Raw genomic sequence first — 22,813 nt, 5'->3', positions numbered from 1 at the left:
TATTATTCAGATGGTTCCATGAGCGGATGTGTTCTAAATATAAAGCTTGTCCTGAACTGGTCCAGTGAATCAGACACCTCCCCCTCAAAGCTTCCAAACACTGATTAAAATTCCAGTGCTCCAGCCGAGCTGCCCTGCCACTGTCATGGGACGCCAACCTAAATTAACAACCTCGGGCAGCTAGTCAATCATCAGTCAAATGTTCATGATACACTAATGGAAAACAAATTGTCCATCACTTCTGATGCACTTGCTATGACCATTGTGCATGTGACACTATACATATATATACTTTTTTTTAGAATATAAAAGGAAATTGTTCGCCAACAACAGACATTTGACTTGTCATTTATGTATTTAGCAACAATACACAAATAATTAACCAATAATGTGTGCTGTAAATAGTGTATTTAAAAAGACCTCATTTAGACCGTTGCCAGTTCGTTCTTGAATAAATCATTGTTTTGTACAAATGTTGTAACTGTTGTAATAAACAAATAAAGCTCACAGCTTAAATCATTTGAAATCCATATCACTGAGCCAAATTACTGCAGCCACATAAGGTGAATATAAGGTCACCATAAAGTACAAGGCCAAAGACATTCATTCAAAAGCCCTTTTTTACAAACCTTCCATGATCTGCCTTCATCCCTTTAGCAAACAGATCATGCGTTACAGCAGAGAAGGTGGATGAGAGATCGGACTAATATAAGTTTGCAGAGAACAAAAGTACTGCAAAAAAAAATCTATTTGGCTTTGGCACATTGTAATTGCATTAATCCTTAAAGCTCATCTCATTGGAGTTAAGTCTCTGCACTGATCTCATGTGTCGACTGGCTCTGGTGCACAGTCCCGTGGAGAAAGCCATTGTTCGACACGCATACGTTAGCATAATATTAGGCCTTGATCCTCCTGTGTGTCTGTGGGCAAGCTGGATTCTCCTAGGTTTCATTAGGCAGAGAAAGCATGCATGCTGCCCAAAACTTTACTGAATACAATATGATCTCCAACTGTTAGTATCCTCAGGACTGAGAGGGAGTTACTTTAAAGAGCAACTGTTATTTTGTTGCATGGCCCTGCACAGCTAAAAATAAACCCAACTGAATGTCAACCAATTGAATATTAAATACTGGTTTGCAGGACTTAATTAATAAATTAAGTTTTTAATAAATTAAATTAAGTTCATCAAAGATAGATGATATGAAAATGCAGGCAAATTTTTGAATAAATGAATAAAATGCAGTTTTAAATACCACACACTAAAGTGGTGAAAACATTGCCCTCTTTATTTGCATCCTGTACTACTCCTGTCCTTCACAGTTATACACAAATGACAGATCAGTAAAGAATATAACAAACCATTGTTGGGCAAGGAAGTGGCAACATGACAAACTGTTAAGACAAATTGATTATTTGTGCCACATGAAAGATGTAGCTGTCTGTTTCCTCATGCACTTGGCTGTATAAGTACTTAATAAGTAATTTTCTACTTGGCAAGCTTTGCATTCCTCCTCATTCTGTATCAACTCTATCTGATGTGGTAAATTCGTAAAGAGGACCATTTAATCACTTCTGTTGAAAATATTCAGGCGTTATACTGAATATTGAAACTGGGTGACTAACAATAAAGGAAATGGGCAACTTTTGTCTAGAGCAAAAATATAAAAAAAAACAGTTTCAGGGTTTACAGAAATAAGAATTTATGTAAATGGAAAGCTACATTATCAGTGACAGCAAAACAGCAGTTTTGTTTCTAATGTCCAGATGCTTATTGGTGAACTGAAAATATAAGAATCAAACACACCGAGGAATGTGTCAATGTGTCAAAACCACATTTTATCCATTACATATTTTCTTCTTCAAACATTCAGAATAAAGGGAATATGATTTGCTTACTGCATTGTGATCCCCCAGCGGTTTTTCAATCAGTGTCCCAAATATGGTGGGCTGCAAAAAAAGTAGAAATCAATCAATCAAGGAACACAAAAATTGACACAAAGGTCATGAAGAAAGTTAAGAGGAAGTTTAAGTTTCCTTCTACATTAAATGAGGATGTATAAATATCACATGATGTTGTCATGATCACAGGCAATTCAGACAGCTGACAGATAAGCTAGATTAGACTCATTAGGCAAAGTTAGTTACTGCAAACTCAAGTTACATAAGAGCTCAAATTGCACCCAGACCCATAACATAGCATTAGAAAAGCTTTGCAAACAGAACACGATACCATCACACTCACATCCTCTTATTTATTGACATTTTTTAGGATATTAAAGCTTAAAGATTGTTGACGATTTCATCACTGTTTGCCATTAACTGAGCTTTGCATGATGATTTATTAATCATATTTTGCATACCACATGAGTATTTTTACTGCACAGCCAATATTTATCCAAACAATATTATTGACACTGTTCTAGTATCCATATCATTTCCCATGCTTCGTTGAAAGTGTCATTATATTCACACTTAGAATATTGCAAAAGTGGCATAGATTCAGTGCTAGAACTGGGAAGAGAGATGCTGACCATTCAGTATGTGAATGCTTTGTTTTATCAGCTTTATTGAACCATTAAGCAATCATTATGCCCAACATCAACCTATGAGAAAATATTTAATAAATCAAACTGATTTATTAGCTTTACTGATCTAGTGTTACTGCAGTAGAGTAATTTTCCACGGTACAACATGTTTCCTGAGGCTGTTGTCTAGAACACAGGACGCTTCAAGTCTAACAACCCCAGTGATATTTAATGACTGTGGCTAAGGAAAAATGACCATAATAAAAGAGCAGAATTCATTATTCAAGTGAGCAGGTGTCTATGTCAAGATTAATGGAAAATGTGTGACTGTAATATAGACACAGAAGAAAGAGGAGCTCGTTTGACTAATTAAAGTCTAGACCTTCAAATAACAAATGAGACAACATGGCAGAAAGCATCTAGCCCTGCAAGTCCATTGGTCAGTGATCCAAAGCAATTAACAAAACAACAGTGCTACATAACAGCACCCGGTGGCTCCGGCAGAGAATGAGAAAATGACAGAATAGGCAGCAAAGCAAGTCATGCATGTAATTAAAACCATTCCACAAATACAATGGCTGCAATCGTAATGGGCTACACTAAAAATTCTTCTTCCCCTGTAAAACTACTTGAGTTGCAAGTCCTGTCTTGCATTTACTGTAGATGGCTGTGTCAGAAAGGTAATCCATGTTGACTTTATCGGAAGGATGTTTGGAGTTTGGCACAGCTGGAAAGAATGTGATCTCATGGATAATCTAAGGGCTGGATCATTCATCGGTCTATTAACTATCATCTGTCTTCAGTTCCACAGCCTGTTTTTAATACCATGTTGTCTAGCTCAGTATGAATGTTAACACTTTACAACAACGTTAACATTACTTCATTCAATAGAAATCTATCTATCTATCTATCTATGTGTGATAACATAGTTTACATTTTGAGATAGTATTGTATATAGTATAGTGGCCTAAGTAGTATATTAATAATATAACATTAACCTAGATCAATAAATTCTGTAACAAGAAATGTTGTTCATTATTCCTAATGTATGAACTAATGTTAACAAATTGAGTCTTATTGTAAAGTGTTAACGAAAGCATTCAGGGACTTTAATTTCAAGCCACCATGGTTATTAATACTTAGGGGACTTGGCTTTAACACATTGTATTTGCTTCAACAACTGCCAAGCATGTCTAGGGCTGCTCCAAGGCTAGATTCAAGTTTTCCAGTAATCTTCATAATCTTCAACCATGCAAACAACACGGTCTGAAGGGCAGAACAGGAACCCACCATCCGCAGGTGCCAGGAACCAGACATTTCACACACAGTTTGCTCACTGGAACATCAGTTCCTGGCACTGAAGGAGCCAAACCGTGTCTACTGAGGTTTCTGCTTTAATGGAAACACTGGGGGAATCCATGCTGCTGCCACAGGTGCATCAGACCCCTCTAATCACACAGATGATTGCCTCTTCTGTCACACTGACGTCTGTGTGAAAAACAGATGCTCACCTACATGTTATCTCAGGAAACTGCATTCCCTATAATTCAGGAATCAACTATTAACTCTGCATATATAGTGACAAACAAGACAAGCATAATGAAATCATCCTCCTTCCACTGCCATTTAAACTGTCAAAGCATAAATTCAAGTCATCAGGTTGATTAAGAGCTCCTTCTGTGTGTTTTAAATAAATGATTGATTGATAAATGATTGATTATGAGCAAACTTGATGAGCTCGAGTGAAATTTATACTTTGTGAATACAACCAACTGTAGGGTAAAGGGTCAAAGAAAGATTTCTCAAATGATGGATCTCCCATTTATTTCAGATTTATACTTTAGACAGACAGGTCTGAATCAATCCTTAGCATTGACTTATAAATCTCTGTCTGAGAGCAGACAGTTGAAGGATGTCTGGCAGGGCTGAAAGTTGTCAATTAGTCATCCTGAAGTGTTGTGTCTCTTCTGGGATTCATTCGTCAATTTACAATGCAGTCGTGCTACTCAAACTGAAGATATTTCTGAAACCATGTGAACGCAAAATCAAAGAAGCTTAGTGCTAAAGCCTGGAGTTTAATTCTTAATTCTGATTTTACTCAGCAAGGATACATGAATCAAAAGAGTCAGTAAAGACCGTTATGTTACAGAAAGATCTCAATTCTACAATCCTCTCTTATCTGTTAAGTATGGCAATTTCAGTCAGAACCTCATTTAGGACAAAAGCTATTAGAAAACAACATTTCTTAAGAGCATCATATCTTAACTAAAGATAGGAAAAGGGTATTACAGAAGCATCCTAACTTAACAAAAATATGGATAATAGTCTCAACTTTATCACAACCCCACTGGTATCCTAACTTCAAACCTTCTTAAAATGAAAATGACAGTGTGGCCTCTTCTAGAGAGCAGTGTTTCTGCAGTAAAAGAAGTAAGCACAGGAGACTCAGCTGCTTACATTAACTCAGTATGACCCAGTGTGTGATAATGTCAGCCCTGTTTATGTTGGGTCAAAGGTAAGCTTAAACTCACACTTCAGTGGCAAGCAGCTGCTCTTGAAAACACCAAGGGGTTTGTGTGAATGAATGAGTACTTCAGCATCTTAGTTAGTACCCAACATTCTTCTAATATAAACATCATCAAAATTTGCACACACACACACAAATAAAAAACACTAAAACTAAAAAAATCATATGTCTAGAATCCCTTCTAAGTAGGCATATTTTTTATGAGCATAAAAATCTTCTCAGTTCTTCCTGAGAGCCAGAACATAACTTATTAACATATGTATGTTCAAAGTCAAAGTCAGCTTTACTGTCATGTTTAACACTCTAAAGAGGAAAAAGAAATGTGGTTCCTTAAGGAAATTGCAGTGCAGACATGACACAAATATTACGCAAGTATTACAGTACATAAATATTAAATGCTGACAAGAAGTAAGTAACAGTGCTAGAAAGGAAACAATAGATGAAAGCATAACAATAGTTGAATAATGGATATGTATATATTGCAGTAACATATAATGTGTATCCACCTTATTTTTCAATGTGGAAGTAAGTTGTTTTCTATGAATGTGTAAGACTGACTGTTCATTAGCTGTTGATGTGAAATAGAGAGAAGAATAACAAAGTGCAGTAAATGGTAAAACTGTTTGAACGACAAACCATTGTGTTCGTAATTAAAATAATACATTAAAATAATATGGTAAGACACACCAGTTTGCAATATCAAGCAGCAAAATAAGCTGTTTTGTACAGCTAAAAATAGCTGGAAGCAGATGACACCGGAAGCCCTGCATATATAATTTACAAATGGCAGTGTCTGCTCTTACAGGAAAAATAAGGTGGATTGGGCAGACAGTTTCATTCAGTCATTGATTCTCAGACAGGTCAGTTTCCACAGGTTGCTGTAGCTAATCTTAGCTATGGCCACAGTAGCAGACAAAAAACGGAGGCCAGCAGGAGCTCAGTGGAACCTAATCAAGCCGGCCATCCAATTCTTAATCAACTGGAGTACAGTCTTGGCAGAGATCTGTGCGTGAAACACAACAACTGCATGCGGTGGCATAATGAGGGTCCGTTAAATCCTCATCACCTCATGACATGAAGGGAAAAAATCAATACCTTTCCACTTTTTTAGCATCTCACCATAGCACGTTTGTGCAGAGCGCAGGCCTGATTTATGCGCCAAAGCAGACATGCTAATGTTTTTAGGCCAATCAAAGTGCCAATGACAGGTCAATGCAGTTATTACACATTCAGCAACCTTTGGTAGTGATGTATTGCTTTTGTCTGTGCTGACAAAGATGCTACAGCTAGTATACAGCTAGTGCACTGCTATAGTTGCCCTTACATGCCTGCTGACCTCTTTATTAGTTAAGAGTAATGTGTCATCATTTAGACATGAATGGACTGAATTTTGTAATTTTTTACAAAATAAAAGAAACAAAAGATAGCCTAAATAAATAGTTGTGTGTGTTTGTGTGTGTGTGTGTGTGTGTGTGTGTTATATTTAAGTAATAAATACAACTTTTTGGGCATTCCTTAAAAATGCAGTTTTACTCTGAATATTGTACATATTACAGGCATGGTAATAATAATGTAGTGCCATTTACTAAGCATTTTATGAATCTCACTGAATTAAACATTAAGCATTCACACCAAGCAGGCAATTTGCTAACAATATGAAGAAAGTAAAAAAAAAACTGCTTTGTGCTAAATCTTCATGCTATATAGTCTTTTTTCAGCAGATATGGATGTACAAGTGAAAGGAACTCACATAGAATCAGTGTCTTTGGCCCACTAAAAGGTTTGCTTGAATAAACGTACTTCCCAATTATGTTATTGTGTTAGTGGTTTGAATATTATGTTACAGTAGGTGCTATTAGCATTTACCAATGAAATGTATTGCAATCATGTGTTGGTTATAATGGAAACACTCCAGGCCACTGTAGCCCTCAAGAAGTTTGGACATTCTAGACAAAGTGAGGTTTTTGGACAATCTCAGCAGAATGCTGATTGCAATTACAATTGATCAAATAATAATACTGAAGACCTGTAATTATGATTTTCTGTTTGATTACATAAAAACTGCAATAAATACAGTATGACTGAAAAGCTGGGTGTCAGTAAGATTTTTTTTGTTAAAGAAATTACCACTTTTATTCAGCAAGGATGCATTAAATTGATCAAAAGTAACAGTACAGAAATGTATTGTTACTCTTTCTTTCTATTTCAAATAAATGCTGTCTGCAGTGTTTTCATCAAAATTGTTTGTCGCTTTTCAATGTAAAGTCATCACAAAGCAAGGATTTATGCTAATATTGTCCAAACCCCACTTTGCCTAAGGAGTTTCCAAACCTGTAGTGTTTTTTTCATGGTCCCGTCAAAGTATAAAATACACAGGTGTTTAGATAAAAGCTCCTTTTTGCCTTGATTAGTGAGGAATATGTTTTGATCACATAGGCATAAAGCAGTCACGCTAATCCTCCACTGGCAAAAAAAGGTTGAGCTCATAAAGAAAAGGGTGCAATGAAAAACACAAGCCCAGCCCAAGGAGGCTTTTGATGTGAAAGAGACCACACAATGAAACATGAGACCCCCGTAATGGTAGTATCATACACCCAAGCCACAGTCCTTGTTTACCTTCTGTGAGAATATTTTTTTTTCTTAATAAGTAATTTAAGTTTGAAGGCAGATTTCACAGGTCTAACTGTTGTTATCACTGCATAATGCCCCTTTATGTCGCTTTTTAATGAAGTGCTTTTATTACAATTTGGCCCAGTGAGCCAAGTGTAAAAGTCAGGTGAGCCTCATCAAAAACTTTTGCAACACGATCCCACCGCCACATTCCCATCAACTCTTTCTTTCTGAACTCAGCTGCTCACCTCAAAAAAAAAAAAACGGCATCAAATGCATAGTATCAAAGAGTCAGATAAACCCAGTCGACCCTGGCTGCGGTTGAGCCTAGGCACAGCTGCCTTGAGAACAAGTGGAGCACATGCTGACAGAAAGAGAATCTGAATTTGGGAAGATGAAAGTCATGTTTAAGCATTCCTAGACGCTCTCTTCAGAAGGACCGTGACTGTGTATGTGCGCGAGGATCAAAGCCTTGCCTCCAGTGCCAGGCTGATGGTGGAGTGTGTGGGGGCCACAGAGGTCCCTGTGTGAATGGGGACAGGGAAGAGCTCTGGGCTTTGATGGAGAGCTTGTGCATGATCCCCCGTCACTACTGCACTATCTAAAGGCCACGGACAGTGGATCAGGCTACAAGCTTGCTATATGAAGTGCAGTGGTGTTCATGCTGTTCACAGGTGTAAAAAAGACCTTCTTCAACTTTTCATTAGACAGGTGATGTCACGACACTGAGTGAAGTGAGAAATGATTAGATGTTGCTTTTTATACAAACAAATGGTCTTTGCTGACAAATTTTTTTTTTCGTAGCTTCATAACATTATGGTTGAACCACTGATGTCACATGGACTATTTTAACAATGTCCTTACTACCTTTCTGGGCCTTTAACGTGTCAGTTGCGTTGCGATCTATGCAGGGTCAAAGCTCTCGGATTTCATCAAAAATATCTTAATTTGTGTTCCAAAGATGAACGAAGGTCTTACAGGTTTGGAACGACATGAGGGTGAGTAATTAATGACAAAATTTTCCTTTTTGGGTGAACTATTACTTTAAAATACTCATATCCCAATTTAAAGGGATAGTTCACCCAATAAGCTGGTGTTCCAATAAGCTGATGAATTAGGACTGTCGAGTGTGTCGTTTCAGTTTGTTCTTAACTTCATTGTAAATTGTTTTAACAAATTGTCTGAACAACATGTATTCGGAATAACTGTCTGAAAATGTTTTATTATAAAATGATTTATTTTAGCCATTTTGAAATCATACACTGTAGCTTTAAGCTCAGTTTTGCTATTTGTTCTCTCTGAGTAGTATTCAGGTGTGCAATACAGTATGTATGCATATATGTTTGATGTATTTTAGGTTTGACTGTCAAAAAACAGTGGTGGGACAATATCAATGATGTCTCCTGCCTCAGGGTAACTGCAGCTTGTGTAATAAAATCAATGCTTTCAATTCCCTGAATTGGGAATTGGGAAGGAGAGACTCAGATGGAGAACATACCCGTTGTTTGGTGACATGCCTCAGTCCGATGTGCGGCTGACTCCTGCACTGTGGAGGGAAGAAAAGAGAGAATTTATTGCTCTAGCACACACAAAAATACATTTCTACAGCTTGAAAAGACTTTGATTTTTGGTTTCTCACTCTCTAAAAATGCTTCAGAGAACAGTGATTATAATCTGGACTGAAATTTGTATAAGTACAGTATTATAAACTGCACAACAGTTGTGAATACAAATCAAACATGGCAACCACACAAAGGTTGTCAGAAAACGTTGCAAAATTTGACAGCAAATTTTGTTCCTAGAGCTGTATTCAAAAGACACTCTCAGAAATAAGAACAAAAGCTTCCACTGGGGCAGTACCCTTTCAAAATGTACTAGACCCTACCTAATTAGGAGATAATTTAGTTCCTCCAAATGGAGTTCTTAGAACCAAATATGTTCCAAGATCCTGTTTTGCAAACAATTAAAAAAGCAGGAATTTCCTACGCCAATATTTCTAGGAACTATGAAAACGTTCCTCTGGTGCAAAAGCCCCTAATATGTACCTTTTTAAGTAGTTATGCACGCTTTAGGTAAAAAACTGCAGTTTACCCTTTGTTTCTGCGAGTGCAGGATACAGTGTGAGTTCTTGTAAAATAATTTGTTAATATTCAAATTGGGCCAGTAAGTGAGTTTAAAAACTCAACCATCAACTCACCATGTTCATCTAAAAATATCTAAATATATACATAACAGAGCAAACAAACAAATAAATAAATGCTATATTTTTGAGGAAAATTAATTGAGTCCAATTGTTAAAATTGCAATAAATATATATTCTTGCAATAAATATATAGGTCATGGGAGCGATTTTTTTTGTTGTTGTTGTTGAGCTTTTTGAAACCTGTGTGTCACATTTCAAATGTGACGTGTGAAAGCAAACAAGCTTGGATTTTCTTTCCAAAGACGAGGCTCATAAACAGAGTCTGCCGTTGAGTCTGTCACTGCTCAGAGCCTACACTTCACCAGCTGCATAAACACATACAAAAATACCTTAACTGAATCGAATCATGATGCCTCCTCACAGAACCAAAAATTACCCCTCGTACACGCACACACAAAACCACCATACCACTCTCACTAAATTCATGTCCAAAGATTTAAACACCGACCTGAACCAAAGACCACTGCTCCCTTTATTGGTGGGCAAAGCAATTACCCGGGAAACAGGTGACAGCTGAGTTGATTTTTCAGCTCTACAGAGAATTTATTCAGCTGATGTAGACATAACACAGGGCCTGGGGAAACAACACCTGCTCCAACCCATCAAAAATGATGGACCTTTCCACAAGAGCTGAAATGTATTTACATGACAGGCGGATATAAAATGCAAAATTAGGATCCAAATCAATTACACAACAGAACAGAAAGATGTTGCCATGTAAATTAATCAGTAAACTCAATATCTGAGAGCGAGACCCATGCACAAATCATGAGAGAGGATAGACAATTGCTAACAGAAACCACGTCACATAAGAGTTCTTCATTATGAGGGAGACAGGTTGCCTAGTTACCACAGCAGCCTGCTACGTGCATGTTCTTGGGCTGGTCTACAGAGTCTCTGTCACGCTCCATTGTGACTGCTGCCTGAGAGGCCAAACACCTCCTTTAGGTAACACATGTGTGTGTGGGAGAGCGCACTCCAGGTCTTTGGCTAACTTGGATGGGGTTCAGGGGACTGATATCTTCATGCAGGGAATCAGTATTTAAAAGAAAAGAAGTCAAAACTATTACATGTAGCTTAGTAAAAAATATAATATATTTAAAATAAATGCATTTCATACAAAGTAGTTCAAAAATAGTTCATTAACATATTTATTAACACATCGCTTGAGACTGGTATAAAAATTATAATTATAAACTTTATTTGGAGTACTGCTTGTGCACAATGAACACTTCTTAATATTAAGCCTAAAATGTGTTTTATTGTCACTACTAATGAGGATTGTATGATTTTTGAATAATATCGGTCTTTAAATGCAAGATATTTAAAGTGTTCCACTGTAGCACAATCAAATATACTTCAGTATATCTTTAGTTGGACTACTTCCGCACAGATTAAGTGCATTAAGTACAAAATAAGTTGTGCCAATTTAGCAGACTTTAAGTATACCAATTTAGTGTACCAACAGTACAATTACATTTACATAAATGTGACCCTGGACTACAAAATCAGTCATAACGGTAATTTTTTTCCCTGTCCACACAAACGCGGGCATTTTCAAAACTGCAGCTTTTTCTATGCGGTTTGGCCATTTGTCCACACGCAAACACAGCACCAGGTCACTGAAACTGAACTTTTTTGAAAACTCCTGCCAGGGTGAAGATTTTCAAAAACTCTGGTTGCAGGGTTATCGTGTAGACAGCGAAACCAGAGATTTTGTCTTGTGACGTCAGAGGATGCGCTATTATCTCCCCCTACTGGAAACTTTTTAAGGCTTCTGATTGGCCAACATGGCTTTACAGTTGAGATTATATTGGAAAGAAGAAGGAAAAACTACCCGTGTACTTGTGGACATGGCCTAAATAAGCTTTCCATTGATGTATGGTTTGTTACATGACAATGTTTGGCCGAGATACAACTCTTTGAATATCTGGAATCTGACGGTGCAAAAATCAAATCACCTTTAAAGTTGTCAAAATTAAGTTCTTAGCCATGCATATTACTAATCAAAAATTAAGTTTTGATATATTTACAGTAGGACATTTTGAAACTATTGCTACAAATATACCTGTGCGACTTATGACTGGTTTTGTGCTCCAGGGTCACAAATATGTAAATGTAATTGTAGTATACTTAGCATGAAATAAATGTATTTCAAATACATTTTAGTATATTTATTTTTCACTAGGGTAGCCCTGACAAAACCAACTAATACAGCATAAGGCAGCAGATTTCCTGAAAGAGCAAAATAAATAAATATACAAACTAACCTTTAACTGCTCTTTTAAACTTTTTTTTCATTATTGCAGTGTATCCCTGTCAATACCTTTTTATAGAAGATGGGCTTCATTACATATTCATAAACCATGAGTAGCATGTCCTATCCCAAGGAGGTGGCAGATGACAACTGAGTTTACATTTCTAGTAAAAAGAAATTTGAGGAAATAAAAACATGGTGGTGAATCTAGAACAGCAATACAACGAATATCCAAAGTGTGTCATTTGTAGTCTTATTTGTAGCTTTATTTGTAACAACAGTAGAAAAAAGGTCCTGCATTTAATAGACGTGTAATAGTCATGAAAGTTGAATCCTTTAGTCTTACTAAACTATTCATTAACTGTGAATGCTCAATTTGTCAATATTTATAATAATAAATAGTATTTTTGTATCTGGTGGTGCAGATCCATATTTAAAAAATGCCATTTTCTAATCCAATAAGATAGAAAACACATTACATTAGATTTAAATATAATAGAAGACAAATTGAAGGCTGTATAAAAGTCTTCAGCTAATGAGTTTAACATTTCCATTAAATAAGTAAAGTTGGGAGGGGGTGCTGACATCATTAACCCGTTTAATGCCAAGTGCCAAACAAACCATACCCCAGACTGAGAAGATAAAGTGAAATCATTTACATGCATGACACAAATGTCAAGGACATCAAGGATCAAATGGGCACATATGAGCAGAATATCATTACAGTAAATGGCAAAGAAACCCAGTGAAGTGCTGTAATTAATGCAATCAAATTCTCTTTATCATCAAATGCAGCATGAGCATTACCTCAGTGGCTGTTACTCAAGACAATGAATGCAGCTCATTTAAAATGTAAAAATTAAATTCAGGAGCAGTGTTTAATTATACAGCATCATTGCATTATTTTAATAGAGTATTATAGAGCTATTCATTAACATTCCCATTCCTCTCAATGGCAGTTTCTCCATTGTTAAAAAGGCCCAACAAAGGTTGTACTTCCTTCGCCAGCTGAGGAAGTTTAACCTGCCACAGGAGCTGCTGAAACAGTTCTACTCAGCCGTCATTGAGTCTGTCCTGTGCACTTCAATAACTGTCTGGTTTGGTTCAGCTACAAAATCAGACATCAGAAGACCTACAGAGAACAGTTCGGACTGCTGAAAGGATTATTGGTACTCCCCTGCCCACCCTTCAAGAACTGTATACATCCAGAGTGAGGAAAAGGGCTCAGAAAATCACTCTGGATCCCTCACATCCAAGTTACCCCATCTTTGAACTCTTGCCATCTGGCCGGCGCTTCAGAGCCGCAAATACCAGGAGAGTCAGGCACAAGAACAGTTTCTTCCCCCAGGCAATCTACCTCATGAACAGTTAAATGTTCCCCACTTATACAAATAAAAATGTGCAATATCCTTATATTTATTTGTTACCCCTTCATCCTAGTACATCCCTGCATCTTACTCAATCCAATTCCATTATCATTTATAGCACAATTGTTTATACACTTATTTATCTGCAAAGGGTTTTTATTTTTTATTTTTTTGACTGTGTGTTGCCTCTGTGTACTGGAAGCTTATGTCACTAAAACAAATTCCTTGTATGCGCAAGCATACTTGGCAATAAAGCTCTTTCTGATTCTGATTTCTGATTCTGATTCTAAGTACAAGACCGTCCAAAAAGTATGTGATTTGTCTACTTTACTTTTAGATCCAGATTATGTCATTACTGGGTCATGCTAACCAACCAAACCTTGAAACTTTTAGTCCAGCAGCCATTACTCCAGTCTTCAGTGTCACATGTAACTTCAGAAATCATTTAAATATGCTGAATGGTGCTCAAGAAATATTTCTTATTATCAATGTTAAAAAATAATTGTGCTGCTTAATATAATTGTGGTAACTGTGATACATTTATTTAGGATTTTTTTTAATGAATAAAAAAATAATAAGAACAGGATTTATTTAAAATAGTTATATTTTGTAATAAAAGTATTTCCTGTAACTTTTGATCAGTTTAATCGCTGAATTTAAGTATTCATATCTAAAATAAAATCTTATTGACCCAAAACTTTTGAATGGTAGTGTATATATGCCTTTCTTGAGGGACTTTGGAAGTTTATATAAAGGAGAAAAACTGTTGATAATAATGCTTTCATAGCAACAACTGCTTTGGAGACACTTGAAGACAATCAAATACCAAAGTGTTTCTTCACCAGGGTCAAACAGAGCTATGCAGAGTATTTCAGAGCTCTGTTGGAATTTGCTGAATTATTATAAATATTTTCTTAAAAGCTGTTCAACTATCTAAACAGGAGGTATATTACCACATTATCACGCAACATCTCTTTTCGCTCCCTTCTTTTCGAAGCAGATGAGCACCAGTGCTTACATAAAGCTGACCTTGACTAACATAGCCTGTTGAGGCTGGTGAAAGTGTGGAAAGCACAGAGGCAGCCGCTCCATCCAGCGGGCATCCATTTTATCAGCGTCAGGGTGACGGAGTGCATGGCTGTCACAGGGATGAGATACGGCAGGCTGAGGTCCCATCTGATGTCCTGACAGTGTCTGCTCACCCCTGGCCTGTCCAGCTGTGAGTGCTCCTCTCTTACAGTGTGTGACAGGCAGACTCAGGGGCAGATAATGCACAGAACATGCCTCATAAAACAAAAGGAGTGAATAATGTAGAGGGGCTTTTTTACAGTTCAGGATAAATTACCTTGACATCTTGAGAAAGGTCTTGAGAGAAAGCCAATATGAAGTTTTATAGCCCCAGTCTTGCTCTTGAAGGCTCACTGGAGTATTGGACCGTTCATATAATTACAAAAGACTAACCTCCGGCTATGTTTATGGCATATTTTAAAAAACAAATACATAAAAGTCTCAGGGTAAGAGATGGAATTCTGTATAATTGAAGGTTGCAGAGGTCAGAATATCATAGTCTTCAATATACAAGGTTTAAGAAAGTCTGGCATTCAGAATCTTATCAAAACCTGGACGTAAACAAAGTTTTAGGATATAGCTAAATTTTCAACAAATAAACATTATGACGCAAAATTAAAACAAAATTATAATCAAATTTACATCAACCAAGGTCAAATGTTCTTTTGTTTTCAGACTTAATTTACTTAATTGTATTGCTGATATTATTTTAAAAATCCAATTATAAATACAAAGTATTACATTAAAAAAAATTACTAGTCATCAAAGACCTCTCCATTTCACTATATGCTTGCTTAATATGCATGTTTACTTGCACAAAAGGCAAAACACTTCTAAAACATTTTATGCAAAAGTGTTTTAATGCACTCAGTTATCTATAGCTAATGCTTTTTAAAATCATTTCTACTAAATAAATTAACTATAAATGGAAGTTTAGCTATAGACAGCTTTAGCTTTATACACTTGCTTTCGAAGATGATTTTCTCTCCACCTTTCAGAGTGGGTTTTTGGACAGTTTAGAAATGTACAGAGCCCCCTTGTGGCTCATTTGAGAGAACTGATACAGAGTTTTTACAAATTAACCAAGGGTTTGTGCCAATTAGCCTCTTCTTATTATTTAGGTTGAGGGAGCTTCCCATAATTTAGAAACACAGCTGCTTATGAAAGCACAAGAGGCATTAGACACGAAATGCAGGCACCCAACTGTTCATTAAAAATCTTTTTGGCAAGCACCTTTCCCATTGTAAATCCCTTCGTGTAATTCGCAGCCAAGATCTTCGCTGATTAGCTTGTTATGTGTGAGTGACATGTCTCTCTTTTGAGACCTTGAGCCTGATGATTCCCCATTCCAAACAGCAGGTGGATTGAGCGGGGCCTTTGTTCATGACTAACGAGACACAAAGATTGACACACAGCATCGGGAGAAAAAGGTCTCCAAGGGAAGCGCTGTTTGATGAGATTATGCTGTGGAAACAAAACTGAGGCTTTCCCTGTTTTCCCAGAGAAAAATCCTTCAAATGAATTTGCTGTGAGAGGAAAGAGAACATTTACAAAAAAGAAATAGGTGTATTAGAGAGCATCTAAAGACAAACTTTTCTGTCGCTTTGGAAATAATTGTGATGGTTGATCATAATCAGTATACAAGGTCAAGCTGAAAACACCATTTTAACAGAAAACAGTCCATAACTACACATTAAACAATAATGGTCTGTGTAAAACCACTCTCTTCTCAGTATGCTAATGTCATCAAATGAAAAGCCACGATAACACCCCCCCAAAAAATGGATCTGTTTCCCCCAAGTCAAAAATCTGTCATTAAAATGGAAATTGCCTCAGATAAGAGTCAATGAAGGTCAATTAAAAACTCTAATAGGCACAAAAAGAGATAAAGCCTTCAAAGCCCTGTCAGCAGAAAATAACTGCACATAGTGCATGACAAACCCAGACCTCAGAGAATACATTTATGAAAATGAAATCATTCCAACATAGAAAGCACATAACAATGATAAAGCATAATTCAAACCATTATATTAGCCATTATATTGTCAAGATTATAATTATTACAAACCTGAATGGTCTGAACAGATTTGCATATCTTTCAAAATTGCAATTATGGTGACATTATAAAACTTAATAGATAAATCAGCTTTGAATGTGCATTAAAAATGGCTTCTAACAAATGCTACTAAAAATCTGTAAATGAAGCCACAAATTGGGAGAAATTCAGGATTTGTGCTCTGGATCTTGTATTGCCTCCAGGAGAATTTTGCAAATACTTATATATATTAAAGGATTAGTGTGCTCCACACAGGCTCCATACAAACAAAACTGACTGTGCCTAAATGATTTACTAGGCCACTTACTCCAAAGGACCAAAACAACAAAATATACACAACTCTGTACTACTCAGCATAAACTATAATGTAGGTTTTGTGGTTACCTCATGACTGACTGTGGCCAATGAAAGTCATTACTTTGCACATTGTTTTTTACTGCATTTAATTTCCGTGCATCAACAACAATAAAAATACTAGTTTCAGCAATCCAGCTGCATTACCTGCAGAAAGCACATTCAAGGCTGAAGGACATTAAACTGTTGGTGAATTTAACTTCCACCAACAGACTGCATCTTTTAAATAAAACAGTGAGTAGTTTCTGACAAATAGCACATGTTTTCACATGTTTCTGACAAATAGCATGATATGCTACGCTCAAAGGCACAGAGTTTCAAGTCTGGCCTTCACTTTCCTGTTGTGAAAAATCCATTAAAAATTAGGCACTTTAATTCTAAATATGATTGAAGGACAAGGAAACATAACAGGACTGTGAAACAAGCATAAATCTCTCTCCAATACCAAACACATGAGAAAACTGAAGCCAAAATGTAAGTATATAACATTCATTATAGAAAAACATGAAATCTTTCACAATCCCTTGAGTTGTTTATTCAATAAACACTGTAAATAGAATATTCTGTTTGTGAAACAGTCTGTGACATTTCTTACTGATGATTTGTGAACAGTTTGATATCTTAAAGGTCACTTGCTTCCACTGTCTGGAAGTCTTGTTAGCTTGCTGCAAATGTATTTTTGTTTAGAGGTAATTCCTAAAACATATACAGAAACTCACAACTGGAATATGCTGAGCAAGGCTGTTTTTTTCTGCTTGCGTATGCAGGTTAGGATCTGTCTGTGACCTCCACATCTTTGAGAACTCACATCTAATAAATGCACTGATCACACAGATCTGTATGTAAGTTTTGTGAAGGAAGTAGTCTTGACCACATGTTCTCATTTTTCATTAACTAACCAAGCTAAGATAAAGAAGCACATTTCTTTTAGAAACGTATTCATGAAACTAACAAATTAAGCAGATTACGGCATTAAAACAACAAAAAAATGCACACAAACAAAAATCTGTATTCCAAACATTGGTTCTCACATTTGAGAACATCTCTCTAAACACTGCCTCACAGTGGAAGCATTAGGAGAAAAAGAAATGGTCATCCAAAATGTTCTGAAGGAAAAAATGGAATTAAAAAACTAAATAATTTACATTACATTACATTTAGTCATTTAGCAGACACTTTTATCCAAAGTGACTTACAAATGAGGGCAATGGAAGCAATCAAAATCAACAAAAGAGCAATGATATGCAAGTCTCAGTTAGCTTTACGCAGTACATGTAGCAAGGTTTTTTTTTATTATTATTATATAATAAATAAAAAGAAAACAGATAGAAAAGAATAGAGCCAGCTAGTGTTATAGACCAGTCACTAGTGTTATAACACTAGCTGGCTCTATTCTTTTCTGTCTGTTTTCTTGTTTCCAGCCAAAATATCTCAAATTCTTAAATCAAGAAGGATTTTCTAGACAAGTAAAAATTATTGTCTTGTTTTCAGAAAAAAAAGTCAAAATTAAGTTTTTGCTTAGAAAAAGCAAAATAATCTGCCAATGGGGTAAGCATAATCATCTAGTTTCAAACAGAAACTCACTTAATTTTGATATGTTTTTTTCTGAAAACAAGACAATAATTTTTACTTGTCTAGAAAATCCTTCTTGATTCAAGGTATTTTTAGATATTTTGGCTGGAAACAAGACAAAAATCTAAGTAAGAAAAGCATTTTTGCAGTGTTTTTTTTGTTGTTGTTGTTGTTGCTCTTGTAAATAAATAGATTAAAATACAAAAAGAACTGAGAAGCTAGTGTTACTTTTAAGAAAACAAGAAATTAGTAAATGAGAAAATAAATGCATGGGTGCAAGTCTAAATGGAGCATGTTTTTTATTACTTTTTTTAAAGAATAGAATTAGAATAGAGAATGCTAAAGTTAGAGTGTCAAATAAAGATGGAAGAGATGTGTTTTTTGCTGATTCTTGAAGATGGCTAAGGATGGGCAGGTCATTTAATATAAAAGTCTGTGAAAGTGAAAGTGACAATTTCTACATAAAAGTTCATCTCTGCACTACACTTAAATACTATGCTTTGATTATGCATGCTAAAATTGTTATCACTATGAATATGTACTATGTATATGTAAAAAAATCTATATTAATAGTAAAATTGTCTTTTAGCTTAGAATGAATGAATGAATGAATGAGGTGCATTGAGAGAACCAAAAATGATCATAAAGTGTGTTTAAACCAATATAACAGCTTTAGATTTAGAGAAAACTGCAACATTTCAGAGAAAATGAAAGAGATTGCTGCATAAATCTCACACAAGCCAAGTCAATTATTTTGCAATTGTCAGTTTAAGGGAAGAAATGGATTCGGTTTTGGCTGGCAGCACTTCAGTTGTCCACTCTGAAATGGCCTGTCGAGAACACTGACAACCTGACATGGTTCTGATTAGGAGTGAAGCTGAGAGCATATGCCCTCTGAATGAAAACTCCTCTCAGGATGGGACTTTTCTCATCCCTCCATATTTCAAAATCCATTTATGAAGTTGACATATTTGTTTGGGTGCTGCTATTATACTCTACACATCTTTCAAACAGTTGGAAGATGTTTAAAAGATGACTTATATGATGCCCTTTGCTAGATCAGACATAGGACAACACTATTACCCACTGAAATCCTTATAAATCCTTGAACAACATTTAGATACAGAGAACTGAACTGATTAATCTAAATGCTTGATTCCAACAAAATTAGTTTAATAAGTTTAATTCAGAAAATAAAAATCCTGAAAAGGGCTTAAATCCTATGAAAATTGATTCAAACTGATTAAAATATGCTATGAATGCATCAAAATTTGGTTTGGATGCCTGCAGGTATAAGGTTTAGACTGCAGGTAAATATCATTTTTATATTCAAGCAGCCTGTGTATGTAGGGGGTAATGTGTGGGTGTGTGTGCACACATGGTCACCTTGCCTGACTCAATTTCATGCTGAGTGTCAAACAAGTGACCACAGGACACTAATGAGGACCAGATCTGAGCCAACTCAACATTCAACACCTACACCATCCACACCACAGCAATCTGACCAGCGACAACTCCTTTACTGAACCTAAAACTAACAAAACTGAACCCAAGTAAGCTACAAACAAACACAATCAACAAACCATGCAAACTTTACAAGGGTCATGAACTGCCTTTTTTATTATTTTGAACAGTTCTCTGTGGTCCACTTTTAATGTTATCAAGATTTTTACATTTAAAAAAAAAACATAATTTGGAGGTAATAGGCTATTTTCTGTCCTGTTTTGACCCCCCTCATCAGAACGCTCCATTTGAATAAGTGTTGCAGATTGTAGATTTGGAAGTAAACACCCATTGGTGTGATTGGCCAACAGTTGTGCATGTTTGACAGCCTACATTCTTTCTACATGGACGCTGCTGTGATATAAGTTAAAAATGCATAAATATTGAACGATCTGTAATAACAGACACAGCAATAGTGACCACATAATAAAAACAGTTACTCACACTTGTGTGGTGCGACATCGGATCCAATTTAGTCAGCACAGCATCATCTTTTATTTTCAATCTCTCTGAAAATCCTGCATCGAACTGTGCCTTGTTTGTAAACGAATCCGCTGTAAAATTAAGTGAACAAAGGACCAAGTTCTTTCAGATGGCATCTGGAACTTCCTTAAAAATAAAGTTCATCCACTCTTTTCTAATGTTTGGATCAGAAGAAAGGCAATGCAAAGACTGTGTTTTTCCACAACTTGGGACTGCACAGCATTGTGTTGTCTTCTGAGCCATAATTATCGTTTAGTTTTTACGTAGAGCTGTGTTTGCCAACACATTATTTGATATTTTCTCAAGATCTCGTGCTGTAATTGTCAGCACTGCTTGTTTTTAAACTTTTTTTATTGAAAGAAACGGGGAGTGTTTATATTTTTAACATTCAAGATTCTGATTCAGTATGTTTTTAATTACGTTCCAATTATTTAAAATTATATATAATTAAATGACTGTAAAATCATCCTGTGTCCCCTTGGATGCTTGGAAGCCCCCCAGTGGGCCCCGGCACCCTGGTTGAGAAGCAGTGCTCTAACCCTAACTAACCAAAACACCTATAGCCAAAACAGAAACAAACTGCACTCAACAGACCTAAACCTGAAATCGAAAACAACTCTATTATTCTTACAATGTACCCTAATCAAATGTTTGAAAGGTAAAAGCTCAGTTAAGATACATGCAAAACAACAGGACAACAGACACAGAGCATTTCAAATATACACACAGTAACACAGGGGAAGAAAGGCATGTGCACTCATGAGATTAGAGGCAAAGGCAGATCTGATGGCTTTGTGCAGATCCAATCAGAATATATTCTCTAATATAACAGCCTGGGCGCTAATCCCTCAACACCACTGTGCTGCAGTTGTTCTTCACTCACTATGTCTGCCGTTACAGACCAATTATGGCCATCATTAATAGATAATTGAAAAGCATGGATTCAGCTGATGCTCACACACACACTGATTTGAAATAGCTTGATCTGGGGGACTATAAAGTAAATTAAGCCAAGCAGCAGCTGACATAATGAACACATCATCCAAACAAACATATTTTCATGAGAAAGTCAATATGTCACCCTTAAAAGATGCACAAATGTGTGATGCTTTACCAAAGACAGGATACAAAATTGATGCACTTAAATTCATGATGCATTTACTGCCCAGTTGAAGAAGGGCATTGCAAAGCATACCTGTAATGAAATGAATCAGACTGATTTATGCAGGTTTCATATTAGTTCACTTAGCAGCACAATTTGCAGTGAATTTAGTATTTCAGGTGAATTTCCCCTGACACACTGACCTAAATACATACTGTAAAAGCTTCTTAAGGACATCAAGGCTGATTCCTTTCCATCAACATTTGAAGATTTAGCTTTCATGTCCATCTGAACCCATTATTTTATACATCAAAATTGTCATCATCTTATGTAGTATTTGTGTATGTAAAAATGACATATTTTATTAGCTTTAACCATCATTTCAGTGCTCAGGTGGCCACCCATTGTGTGGCAGAATCACAACTGCTGTGAAGGTACCAATCTGCCTCCAATAACTGAGCATCGCTTTAATAGCTTAAACAATCAAATGACTACAAGCGGTGCTTTAATTAAACGGTGCTTTAAAGTAAACAATACAAATCACTGTAATATATCACCTTGAAGATATCAGGTAATGAAACGTGACATGAAACAAACAGACTTTAATCTTACCTCGAACATCGGAGATGCTCCTTTCTCGGGCAGTGTACATCCCAGCAGCTCGGCGAGGAACTTTGCCATATAAATGTGTGTTGTGTGTTTCGCCGGTAGATTGAAAACGCCACTGGCTCTTGTTATCCTCACTACAGAGCCCACAGGTAGTCTTGTTCCAGCAGCGGTTTCCTACAGCACAGCAGACCGATTTTTCGCTGCTTGGACTTTCCTTTCAGCATTTCTATTACTCCGAACAAATAGGATTCATTTTAAAGGTGTGACAGCTCATTGTCTTTGTCTAGTCAAGAGCGCGTGTCTGCGTACAGCGGCTCGCGAGCGCAGTGGAGTCGAGCTCATTGAAAGCCACTTGTAATCCTTGTGCAGGGGAGGGAGGAATAGCTGAGGGGACGCCAGACAGACACAGATGTAAAGCTCCGACAGGTTGCCTAGCTCTTTCAGGGATCTCAAATAAGTTTTTGGCCTGTTATCATATCTAAGAATCAAACTTGCACGCCATGAACCCCTTAGCCCTCCAGAGTGCACTACTCGGCTTATGAGAACAGCACACAAATGAAATAAACCTGTTGAAACC

The 22,813-nt window shown here is 36.4% G+C and overlaps 1 protein-coding gene across 1 annotated transcript in view; it reads right to left on the bottom strand.

The window, feature by feature from the left end:
• rasgef1ba (RasGEF domain family, member 1Ba) overlaps positions 1-22,550 on the bottom strand; it is a 63,690-nt gene extending 41,140 nt beyond the window's left edge. The window contains exons 1-3 of the mRNA XM_042724537.1: positions 22,240-22,550; positions 9,161-9,208; positions 1,897-1,947 (exon numbers count right to left, since the gene is read on the bottom strand). Coding sequence (XP_042580471.1) covers positions 1,897-1,947; positions 9,161-9,208; positions 22,240-22,308 — 168 coding nt within the window. The 5' untranslated portion in view covers positions 22,309-22,550. The remainder of the gene's footprint in view (positions 1-1,896; positions 1,948-9,160; positions 9,209-22,239) is intronic.
• Positions 22,551-22,813: the final 263 nt, after the last annotated feature.

Source organism: Cyprinus carpio, chromosome B5 (assembly GCF_018340385.1).
Source record: "Cyprinus carpio isolate SPL01 chromosome B5, ASM1834038v1, whole genome shotgun sequence".
Lineage (NCBI taxonomy): Eukaryota > Metazoa > Chordata > Actinopteri > Cypriniformes > Cyprinidae > Cyprinus > Cyprinus carpio.
Note: the sequence above shows the minus strand (reverse complement) of the source record. Positions and strands in the feature narration are given on the sequence as shown.